At 41.1% G+C, this 12,395-nt stretch overlaps 2 protein-coding genes across 4 annotated transcripts; both read left to right on the top strand.

Moving 5' to 3' along the window:
- The first annotated feature begins 3,135 nt into the window (after positions 1–3,135).
- Positions 3,136–4,642, top strand: neurl2 (neuralized E3 ubiquitin protein ligase 2). Of its 2 annotated transcripts, XM_018761727.1 has the most exons (3): positions 3,136–3,208; positions 3,395–4,061; positions 4,328–4,642. In XM_018761727.1, exons 1-3 carry the CDS (start codon positions 3,179–3,181, stop codon positions 4,441–4,443), a joined length of 813 nt encoding a protein of 270 aa, XP_018617243.1. In that variant the 5' UTR covers positions 3,136–3,178; the 3' UTR covers positions 4,444–4,642. The 2 variants fall into 2 exon arrangements, with proteins under 2 accessions (XP_018617243.1, XP_018617242.1); XM_018761726.1 differs by having other exon boundaries at positions 3,141–4,061.
- A 2,727-nt stretch (positions 4,643–7,369) lies between these two features.
- LOC114909228 (forkhead box protein J1-B-like) lies at positions 7,370–10,424 on the top strand. Of its 2 annotated transcripts, none has more exons than XM_029247011.1 (2): positions 7,370–8,238; positions 9,507–10,424. In XM_029247011.1, the coding sequence occupies exons 1-2, from the start codon at positions 7,831–7,833 to the stop codon at positions 10,314–10,316; spliced, it is 1,218 nt and encodes a 405-aa protein (XP_029102844.1). In that variant the 5' UTR covers positions 7,370–7,830; the 3' UTR covers positions 10,317–10,424. The 2 variants fall into 2 exon arrangements, with proteins under 2 accessions (XP_029102844.1, XP_029102843.1); XM_029247010.1 differs by having other exon boundaries at positions 7,370–8,379.
- The last annotated feature ends 1,971 nt before the right edge of the window (positions 10,425–12,395 follow it).

Genomic DNA, 12,395 nt, shown 5'->3' with positions numbered 1-12,395 from the left:
CAGAAAGCAGAATTATCAGTAACGTCTGTCCAAGGCGAATCACAGTGTTAGGCAATGAACTTGACAATGATTTACACATTCTACAGTGTTCAATTTATGAAAAGAAATTGAATTGAAATTGAATTTTAATTGTACAGTATCAGTACAAAGTAAGTACATGATTAATCAAGAGCAGGGATAAAGGAGGGGATTTAAACCAACAATCTTCAGACTACAAAACAAGAGCCCAAATCAGCACATTTCCTGCACAGTAATGGGATGCTTAAAATTAGGAAGAATGTAGTTTCTTATAACGCTTCTAACCTTTTCACATGTCACGTTCATCCCCATCAGACAGTGTGATTTGCCCTCCTGCGCTCTGGATATTTCCTTGTCCTCAGACACCACTTCATAAACGCAGACATCATAACACAGTGCGACAGTTATAAGATTCCAGATGGCTGACTGAATCTTTCTTGTCTGTAGTGTCACTAAAGGGTATCCATGTCACGAATTTAAATTGCTCTGGCAAGTCCTCAGTTCATTATAAAGGAGCTGCTGTGCTGCACTTTCCACTACACACACTCTGGGATTTTTATTTATTTATTTATTTATTTATTTTGCTGATGCTGTAAGTTCTCTTCCTTTTGCAGCCATTTTCGTCACGCTGAGCAAACTGTAGAGAGGAAGCAGAGTCTTGGTACTTCAGAGACCTGGCAGAAGCAGATCTGGCCTCTGCATTTTTAACTACAGGATACGCACACACACACACACACACACACACACACACATCTCGGGTTTGGGTAGAGCAAGGCATCTGGAGCTCTTCCCCCAGCAACTCTTTCATCTGAGGCCACAGGCAAAATAACACTATTGTTTTAAGCATTGTTTGTTCCTGCTTCAAAGCTTACTTTCATTGTTTCAGCAGAATAAATCCTATTCCAAATCCCTCCTGTATCTATCCATCTAACAACTGCGCTAAATGCGCCAATTCCCCATTCATGTTAATCATCTTATCATAATGCTGATTTCCTGCAGTGGACTCTTGGGCTCCTGTCTGTTCACCTGACGATGGGTGATGAGCGGGATCACCTCCAGGTACACTGTTCTCCAGGCCACAGAAAGGGTCATAACCCACAATGCAGTTTGTGTGAGGGGAAACAAGCACTTTGTTTTACTCAGTGCTGGGTAACTAATGTTGCGGCAGGTCGTGTTGTTGTTACAGCTACTGCCTTTGGACTTGAAGGACCCAGGTTTGAATCCTACCACCTACTGTAGTACCCTTAAGCAAGACATTTACTGTAAAATACTCCAGTAAAAACTGCCAGCTGTATATACAGGTATACGCCACTTAACGATGGGGTTACCCAGTCACAGTTCGACTTCGTCATTGAGCGAACACCATGGAGTGTACAGTACTGTCTTACATTACAGAACTTTTTTAAGTAGAAAAGGTACACTACAAAATAACAATAAAAACTACTGTACAGTAAATACACAAACCAGTAACAGAGTTGTTTATTATCATGTATGTACTACACGTAAATCATATATACTTTCAAATGTCTGGCAGCGCGGTTGGTTTGTTTACAAAACACGCTTAAAACATGTGAGCGATGCATCACGTTACAACCCGTACGACAGCTACGACGTTGCTCTTTGATAGGAATTTTTCAGTCCATTATATTTTTATGGGACCACCGTCGTATATGCGGTCCGTTGCTGCCCGAAACATCGTAAAGCGGCGCATACCTGTATAGATAAGTTAACATTCTAAATTGTTTGGAAAAAAGTGTCCACTATGAGAATAAGCTCAGCTTTTATATAGTCGCTTTAGCTTTTATTTTTCTTTTTTATATGCAAAATTGTACAACAAAAGAACAAGTAGTGTAATTGCTGAGGACATGGACTTATAAACTGCAGGTTTTACAAGTACTTACACTGAGTCGGTCTAGTGAAATACCCAGTTGTGTAAATGGGTAAAGATGTATATTGCTTTTGAGAAAAGTGTCGGATAATTGTAAATATGAATTTTAGGCCAGAGGTAACCAGTCCAATGTTGTGGCTGACAGAGTCTACCAACTTGTAGCATTAAACTATTGTGTCATTTTAAATCTCCATGATCTGGTATTTGAAGTGATTTATCAGTCACTGCATGAAAAGTCCTGGTGTAAAACTGTCAGACAGCAGCCTTTGTTACCTCAGCCTTAAGCCATGTTCTTTTAGTGCTGCTATACTCCAGGATTACTATATCCCAGACTTTTCTAGGAAGTTACAATAGCAATAGTTTTATTTTTCAGACTTCTATTTTTGATGTCCTTGTTCAGCTGAATGAGCTGCTGCAAGGAACAGCAGATTGTGCAGTATTACTTATCCTGAATTGTTCTAGTGGAAATATCCTGCTGTACAAATGGGTCAAATACTCTTATGCTGCGTTGGAAAAACATTAGCTAAAGCTGTCTCAAATAATAATAATAATAATAACAATGACAACAACAACAACAACAACAATACTAATAATAATAATAATAATAATAATAATAATAATAATGCAACAATTTCTAATTGTCATATAATGTATATTCTAATTTATGGTTTAATAAAGAAGACAGTGCTGTTCTTGAAGCAGGTAGAGCAAGTTTTACTGATAAAAATTGAATATTATCTCTAAAATGGACTGGCATCCAATCTGGGGTGTACCCTACATGGCCCTGTGGACTATGCTTCCAGGATAGACTCTGGACAGCCACAACCCTGATTTGGATAAGTGGTTAGGGATGGTTAGGGAGTGAGGGAATATTTAGCAGAAATATAATGTAATATTAATAGCCAAACTTCCTGGCATTTTTTCCAAAAATTATATATATACTGTATATTTACCAATAGAAAGTCAGTTTTCAAACATGATAGTACTAATTTCAAACACTTTGTCCACAAAGGTTTCTAAGTAAGCTGAACTATTACAGTGCCTGTTGGTATGGTACTGATAACTGAGCTGAAGGGGCACTTTGGCCCTGAGGCTTTTGGGGCTAGCACTCCTCCCATATTAGTCCACTCTCACCGCCTACCTCTGCCAAACTTGCCATCTGTTTAAAACTGTGAGTGACACATGCAGCTGGTCAAAAATAGCCATGCATGCCCACAGAAGCTTCTTGAAAAGACCTCTGATGGCTGAGTTTGCTGTGAACTCTTTCCCTTAATGACTGAAAACATCAAGGCTTTGTGTCAGGTGAAGAATAAAAGAAATATGGACAGTGATTTTATGAACACATTATTTATTTTTGAACTATCTGTGTAAGTCAGTGCTCTCAGTTTCCAAGTTGTGTTGTTTGACTGGTCTTCAAGAGCATTTAGAAGAACTGTAGTTTTTGATTGCATTTTTTTAATGGCTTCTGTGGCTGGGCATTTCATGCAGTTTCACCCTGTTCATGGAAAAAATGTCAGATTGGACGCATCAGGAACGCAAGCCACAAGAGTGGAGAGCTTTGCTAATGGGGTCTGCTTCAGCAAGAACCCCTTAGCTCCTGGGGAGATCTTCCTGATTGAGATTCAGGACAAGGAGCAGGGCTGGTGTGGCCACCTCAGGATTGGGCTTACAGCAAAAGACCCCCGAAGCTTGGAGGTTGTACCAGAGTACTCCTTGCCTGACCTTGTGGACCTGGGCAACAGCTGGGTGTTTGCCATTACTCGAAACCACAACAAGGTCTTGGAGGACCCTAGTGAAGAAGGACGCAGCACGGAGGAGAACAGACCAAGGATGTTCTTCACTGACTCTCACTTGTACATTGAAAGCGTAAGCATCCCCAGGGACAAGTTGGTGGGTCGCAGTCGTCCAGGACGTTTCAGCCACATTCTGGATGACCTGTACAAAACCAATGTCCTGCCACCCACTGCCCGTCGCAGTCGTATCGGAGTCACGTATGTGCCGAGAGGAGCGGGATTGGCTGATATGCATATTGTTATCAACGGTGAGGACATGGGTCCCAGCGCCAAGGGCATTCCAACCCAACAGCCACTCTATGCTGTGGTTGACGTGTTTGCTGCCACCAAGTCCGTAAGCATTGTCCAAGTGGAATATGGATGTAAGTTCCAGTCTAGTGCAATATTTACAGACTTTTATAGATGCACAATGTGTAAAAGACATAAATTTAAAACTAATCAGTTATTAAACAAAGATTCAGAAGAGGCTCTATTACTGTACCTTTATAATAAAAACTACTTCTAAGCAAATTAAAAAAATGAACAGATTTTAGAAATATAGCTGAGGTTACATTCTAAAAGCAAATATATTTATAACCAACATCTTCACATTTTCTCATTACATTTTTCTTTTATTTCTTTCCCTTAGTTTCTTCTCTGCAAACCCTGTGTCGCAAGGTAATACAGAAACACATAGTGCACAGAATGGCCCTGGATTGGTTGGATCTCCCTCCTTTGCTCAAGCACTACTGCAAGTACGAATGAGTTGAGGAAAGCACAGCTGCTGCTACTGTTCACATGTAAAGGTCATGTTCCAACAATGTAAAATGTTATGGATTAAATTATTCATGGGGGAGCCGCTGACTACCTAGGGCGATAAGCACATCATTTAGTATGGCTTCTGAAATGTCAAGAAGGATGAACAACTGATACAATTTCTCAAAAAGGAAAATAAATATGTTTATATTGCTGTACTGTATTCTTGTTTTTGTCATTGTTCTTTTAACATGAAAGAAACTGATTTGATCAAACTTCTCTGACTGCAACAAAGACTTATAGTTAAAGAATTATAAGCAAAATGTATTATCTAAACATAAAACTGGTTGCAAGCCAGTAAACCACTAAAGAAAAACAAAGTTCATCTATAGCATGTCATGACACCACTATAAACATGTACATGCTAATCAGTAAAACTTGTGACTGTTACATTTACATTTATTCATTAAGCAGATGCTTTTCTCCAAAGAGATGTACATCTCATAGAAAATACGAGTTCATTACATTAGCAGAAAGAGAAACATAGATGCAGACACGTGATTCTTAACTGCAGTTAGTTTCTTTCCACCATATGAACCCATGTTCATCACACGAGTTGCTGCATAACCACGATTCCAAATCACTTTCCTAGTAAATTTTTTTTGAGATATATAAACATTTACATTACGTTACAGAAGTACCTACTGTTACTGTTAACTCTTTTCAAATCAGATATTAAACAGATTTGTTTTTAAATTATGCCAGCCAGAGAAAACTGGAAAAAACCAGCAGTCACAAATTTTACTGATTTAGTAAAGTAAATTTTAATAGCGTAACTTGGTAATGGTCTGATTTCATATTCTAGAAACTTCTTTAAGTGAAACATGACATTGTTATACAGAAAGAACATGAAATCCACACTAAAATGAATTTGTCATGTCATTTGTCATTTGTCAACACAAACATGTCCCAAAATACCCTGAAATGTGTTCTCACCTCCTCAAGAAGTGAGGAGACAAACCTGGACAAGCTGAATTAAAGATGTGGAAGCACATTTTGTGTGTGTTGGGTATGGCCATCAGATCAATTGTATAATCATCCAGACCAATTAACACTGAATTAAACACTTAAATAATAAATGTTGGCAATCAAAGTGCTGTTTCTCTTCATCAGCTGCTCATCTAAGATATTGTGCACTTATACATTGTGCAGTTGAGGGCACATCCTCTCAGAAACAAAGTGTGGCCCCATTGCTCAATGAATTATACACACTGATATTGTTTATGATACTTGTGTGTACAGTCCTTTTCCCACAGCTGTAAGAAGAACAACAGTAACATGAGATTAACTAGAGAACTTTTGCTGTGATTACATTTTAACACAATTTACAGAACCTCTGAGAGTAACTGCTCACCATGAGTCTCAAGAGTCAGCCACTCCTCTTTTTCCCTCTAAAATATTGCAGTGGTTGATGGCGCTGCTCAGTACCCGAAAAGATGCTGTTTTCTTGGTTGGTGTTCTACGCACGACATGTGTTTTGACAATGTTTTTAGCAACCATGCATGCTTTCTTGCACTCTCATTGTTGACCCTTCTAACGTGATGCTCTATGTCTTTTAGATTTAACCAAACATTGTCACGTTTCATCATTTCTCACGAAATGGGGCACATGCTGCTGCCAGTATTTCCCTCAGGTGCACCACCTGCGTTAAGACCTAACCAAAATCTAGTGAGAAACTGCAGTCAATGTAGATATCATCTATACTCTTCCATAAACACTTAACATTGAAAACCAGTCCATTACTGCTAACAAGCTAAATTATGCTAATTAAAGGGGAAAAAAATCCTTTATTTTTGCTGCTTGTTCCTGGAAAATAATGAAAAGTAAACAATTTCAAATCAGAACAGTAGATGGACAAACTTCTGAACTCTGCAGCCTTTTCCCTCTGTTTTTCATCTCAGGGTACTTTTTGTCTTAATGTGAAGCAAGGGTTTGGATAGGGGAGTCATGGAAACTAGGCATTTGTTTATTTTAAAAAGGTTAGGGAGGTATGGCAACTGGCATGACGGTGTGGGTGCTGGTGCAGGTGTGCATGCATTGTCTTCCCTGTATGCCAAATTCTTGCAGTTACTTATTTTACGATTGTGTTCTTTTCTTTTCACTCATGTTTTTTTTCAGAGAAAAAAAAAAGTCCATAGAATTAGTTTCATATAATATGCAAAGTGTAGCATCTTTGGGGGGGTTATTCTTTATAAGATCAAACACATCTCACCCCAATAAAGTTTTGCTCCTTGCATTCATGCATTTGCTTCTTAGTGATAATTTAACAATAAACCCAAAGAGGCAACATCAAAAACGATGTCATGTTCCAGTACTTAAAACACTGCACTTCAAAAAAAAAAGTTGGAAGTTTTGCAAATCTAATAACTGTGCACAAGGTATGTACCATTTAAAATATCTTGAAAACAATGTATTTGCATATATTTGTTATAGACTCAAATCCATTATGGTAATAAGACTTTGTGTAGCACAACTGAAGAATGTGTATTAAAATCTGCAGTCGCCGATGAGCATGAGATTGTTTGGCAAAACCCGGTTTGGTTTCCACTTCATCATGGGACTGGCCATTGATTCCTTCTTACGGATTCATTTATCGGTTGATAGACTTTTTCACTTTAGTCTCACGATTTCTTTAACGGCTAATTGATTATTCGTAGTCCTCCGTATCTTTGGGCGGATGGTCAAAGTACAATATAAACCCAAGTAAAGGATTCGCAGCGGTGGATGTTGCTCCTTTATCGCAGCCACCACGAGTTTGCGTCCATTCAGTGCGTCCTCAACGGCAGCGCACACCTCTATATGTGTTCATCCGCCAAGACCGGCTCCTCATCTAAATATCAAGCACAGTTGTTTTTCTGTTCTTTCGCTGGGACTAATTACCTGAGGGGCTCATTCGGCCAGGGATGTTTGACCTTGGAAATGGTGCACTTAATCAACTATAAATAAACGGAGACTGATTCGTTACACCAAGATGAATGGCAAGTCTTTGGGTTTTGATGAAAAAAAAAAAACTTCGTATAACGTATACATCTATATACAGGGAACACGTGTATCCCAGAAGCTTATTACGCTAATTGTGACGCAACAGTGACGCAATAATTTGCATACAGATCAACTAATCTTTACAGTAGCGTTCCCACTGAAAAGCAGATCTGGCATATTTTTAAAGTTTATCACACACACACACACACACACACACACACGAAAGTTTATCACCTTCGACGCAAGAATTTTAGCGACATCTGATCTGTCAGACTAGCCTAGGTCCTCAGTGCGACAGGTGCTGAGTTTTCTTTGTAGTGAAATCAGAATTTTTGGCGCCGGCACGCGCTCACCATGCCCGTGCTCACGAGCCCGGAGTTCGCCACCCAGTTCAAGGAGAAATGGCTGAGGCTCCATCCCGAGGACGAGGACAACGTGAGCGGCTCCGTCCACCTGGACGACAGCCTCACGAGCCTCCACTGGCTCCAGGGCTTCTCGATCCCGGGCGCGAACCCGGACCTACCCCCGAGCTCCTCCAGCAACTGCCCGTCGTCGGAGCCCCAGGGCACCGGCTCGCCCGCCAGCCCGCCCGCCGGGGACACGGCCGCCACGGGCATGATGCCTCGCGGCCCGGGCACCCCGCTCGCGTGCGGCAGCGCCACCGCGTGCCTGAACTGGGGCCGGCGACGACGGGAGCAAGTGGCGGCGGCGGCGCCCGAGAGGCCGGCGGGCGAGGACACGGACTACAGGACGACCCCTCAGGTGAAGCCGCCTTATTCCTACGCCACTCTTATCTGCATGGCCATGCAGGCGAGCAAGGAGACGAAGATCACCCTGTCGGCCATCTACAGCTGGATCACAGAGAACTTCTCCTACTACAGGCACGCGGAGCCCAGCTGGCAGGTGCGCGCGCGCGTCCAGGCAGGCGGGATGAGGAGTGTGTTTAGGGCATCCTGCTAGTCTCACTCCCGTACTGCTATTCTATTGCCTTTGTCTTGCTGTACTTACAGCTCATGCCCATTTATTTTTTTTAAAGTAACAATTTCTATATATAATGTCGACTCCATTAACTGGGGAACAGGAGGGGGGGTATATGGTGAAACATTTCTGTTCTAAACTGAAGTCACTAACGGGTAAATCTTTAAAACCACCAGTTGGATACTCGTTACGGCGACAGCTTATGACGGAATAAACGATCATTACAGGATGAGTATTTCTGACAGCCAATCAAAACGGAGTACACAGGAAACGGACAAACAGAATTATTAGTACATTAATATCAGTATGGTATTGTAATTATTAGTACTGTTCACATTGGCGTAATGGTATATACTGTATACAAAAAGATGTGTAGGTGGTATTGTGATGTTAATGGAAGAAAATCAGTGATAAGTATAACTGTTGTGTTTTGCACTGACAGCAATAAATAAATAAATACACACAAGAAGCACATAGTTTTGATGCCTTGTGTGTCGCTGTGGTAAACAGTGTCCTTGTAGCTTCCCACTTGTTCAAAGTACCAGTAAAGGATCTACTCTAAAAGACATAATACTGTATAGTATATGTTTGTATGAGGAAAAAATTCTTTGAAAGGAGGAATATAAAGAAAAGTATATTGGTCTGTGTGATCTCCACAGCACCATAACATTCAGTCACATGCAAATGCAGTATATTATATACATAACTTTATATACAGTATACTGAAGTCAGGGTTTTTGGAAAAACTTTATAAATGCTTCTCTAGATATGTTAACTGTTAAAGCAATTTTTGGGATGTTTTAAATGAAAACAACAAAATCCTGGGGCTTGCACGGCTTTGTGTTTGAACCCTAATGAAAGTAAACCTTCGAAAACAGACTTTGTGGTTGCTCGCATAAAACAAAAAGTTAAATTTACAAAATTATATAGAAAAAAATGACCAAAAACTTCACTCTCACACCCATACACAGAGGGAGAGACATTTCAAACAATTTGGAATATCTATTCTTCAGCACTGTTCTGAAATGTGTTCTTCCCACTTGTCTCCACAGAACTCAATCCGTTACCACCTTTCAGTGAACAAATATTTCAGGAAGGTGCCCAGGGAGAAAGACAAGCCAGGAAAAGGTGGCTTCTGGCAGATCGACCCTCAGTATGCTGACATGTTTGTCAATGGGGTCTTCAAACAGAGGCGAATGCGTGCTTCTCGCGTCGGCTCCCGAAAGCTGAGGAGAACCTCACGCAGCTTGGTGTCCCCATACAGTTCCATTGGGTTCACGCACCACAACGGGCACCAACCCGGTTTTGGTTACTTGGAAAGTAATCAAGGCCCTCATGCAGGGCTGGCTTTGGGCAACACACCTAAGCAGCCTGCACCGAAACAAAGTTCCATGGCAGCAAGGACCATGGGTGAACAGCTGCTGGTGCCTGAACTAAAAAAGCTTGAGAGAGGAGAAACAAGAGATTTTGACTGCAGCTCCGTGGTTGATGACTTCTTCAGTGGCAGATTCGACATACTCGAGGACTTGGATATCAGTACTTTCCAGAGCTTGCTAGAGAGTGAGCTGGACTTCCCGCTGCAAGACCAGTCCCTGGCTGCCGAGGAGAAGTGGAGTAGCAGTTGGCCTGAGAAGATCTGCGGGTGGTACACGGAGGCTGGTGGTGTTGCAGGAGTTGTGTCCGACAACCCGCCGCAGCAGCAGCGCATCCCTCCGTTCCCTCAACACTATGATGACCCGACCATGTTTACGGAACCCCTGCATTCATGGGAAGAGCTGAAAGATGTGCAGACTGGCCCTCTGGACACTGGATTATGTCACACCCACACCCTGCATGGGATGCCAGTTCAGAGATTCCCTTAAAGTTACTTTTTGTTCACAGTGGCTAAACATCAAAAAGTCAGTGTTCCGGTACTGCTGAAAAGAAAAGGCCAAAGAATAAAGAGGTGAAAGTGAAAATAAGTTAAACACAAAAATATATTGTTCTGAATTATTCTGTATTAGTACTATTTCACACATTATTCATGTCAAAATTTGTGGAAAAAAAATCTTTAAAAAAAGCACCATTATACAACAGCATTCAAGCCTGTTAATTGTGTGTGTGTGTGTGTGTGTACGTATGTGTGTGTGTGTGTGTGTGTGTGTATGTATGTATATATATATATATATATACACGCACACACAGATGGTTCCTATAAAACAGAATAATGGCATTTTAGACGAACAAAAAAGTAAAATTACAACAGGGATGGTGAACATGAATCAAGGACCAGCTGTACTTGGAACAATTCACCAACACCAGAATCCACAAACTCAATACATTTGACCACCAAAAAACCTTATTCCCTTGGGTCCCATTTTTAAGAAATTATGCTGACTGGGAGGGGCCTGGTGGTGCAGTGGGCTGGACCGGGTCCTGCTCTTCAGTGGGTCTGGGGTTCGAGTCCCGCTTGGGGTGCCTTGTGACGGACTGGCGTCCCGTCCTGGGTGTGTCCCCTCCCTCTCCGGCCTTACGCCCTGTGTTACTGGGTAGGCTCCGGTTCCCCGTGACCCCGTATGGGACGAGCGGTTCTGAAAATGTGTGTGTGTGTGTGTGTGTGTGTATGCTGACTGGGCTTTATTGGCTGCACCTTGTGCTCATTTCCTCATGAGGACCTTCTCCCAGGTGAAGCCCCAATGCCGGGTTGAGAGGGGGCTGTGGCCATGGCTCCTGCTTGTGTGACATTACTATCAATCTGTCTCATGTATTGGTGATGTACAGAACAGATTCTTTTTAAAAGGTAACAATTTTATGCAGATTTTTTTTTTTTTTTTTTGCATTTTCCATTCAGTTTTGTCAGATTAAGCATACTTTGGGTGTTAGTTTGTACTATATGTGCATTTTTAGAAAAATATTCCACATTCTTGAAATTGGAAAATTTTGGCACTGGGTTTCAAGCAGTGAATATTCCAGTAGCTTTCAGTTAATTTTTCCTGTTTTATTTCCTAATTATTCCTCCTTTTCCGCTATTTAATCAGTTTTTATAAACGAGTGAAAAGGACATTATCCCTCATATATGCAATGAATCGATAGAAATAAGAAAATTACAATAAAAGCAGGTTGTAACAGGAGTAAGTTAAAACTACCGGCAATTTAAATGAGTTAAAATAGATTATACAAAATAAGACAAGGGATCATTATATAAGAATCAACATAAGACATGGACTAACGCACAGACACTCGCTAAATGCGTGCGCGCGCGCAACTCTGCTAACACGCAACGTAGTTACATGATGTTCCTTTTTTCATTATTGAACAAATCACACATAATACAAGAACGTTAATTCAGAACAGTCAACCTTGCCAGGGGGGAATAATAATAATAATAATAATAATAAAAAACCTTAAAAATTACAAAACTCTCCAATAACCAAACATTACATCACGACCTTAAAAATATTACAATTACAATATTAAACAGTCTTAATGGCCTTTTTATCATCACACTCCTCGATAGTGTTTATGTACTGCTTAATTTCTTTAAGAAAAACAAATATAGATGGGGGTGCGGTGGCGCAGTGGGTTGGACCGCAGCCCTGCTCTCCGGTGGGTCTGGGGTTCAAGTCCCGCTTGGGGTGCCTTGCGGCGGACTGGCGTCCCGTCCTGGGTGTGTCCCCTCCCTCTCTCCAGCCTTACGCCCTGTGTTGCCGGGTAGGCTCCGGTTCCCCGTGACCCCGTATGGGACAAGCGGTTCTGAGAATGTGTGTGTGTGTGTGAAAAACAAATATAGGTGTTTTATTAGCATATTTTGACCTGTGCATGATACTTAGCCAAAATGATTAATAAATTAATGATATATGCTTGTTTCTCTGTACGTCTATCAAAACAAAAGAACCTAAACATATTCATAGTACAAAGAAAAATCCTTGCACAGTTTTAGTTTATCAAATAATAAATTTTGA

This window comes from Scleropages formosus, chromosome 20 (genome assembly GCF_900964775.1).
Source record: "Scleropages formosus chromosome 20, fSclFor1.1, whole genome shotgun sequence".
NCBI lineage: Eukaryota > Metazoa > Chordata > Actinopteri > Osteoglossiformes > Osteoglossidae > Scleropages > Scleropages formosus.
This window is presented reverse-complemented; position numbering and strand designations above follow the sequence as displayed.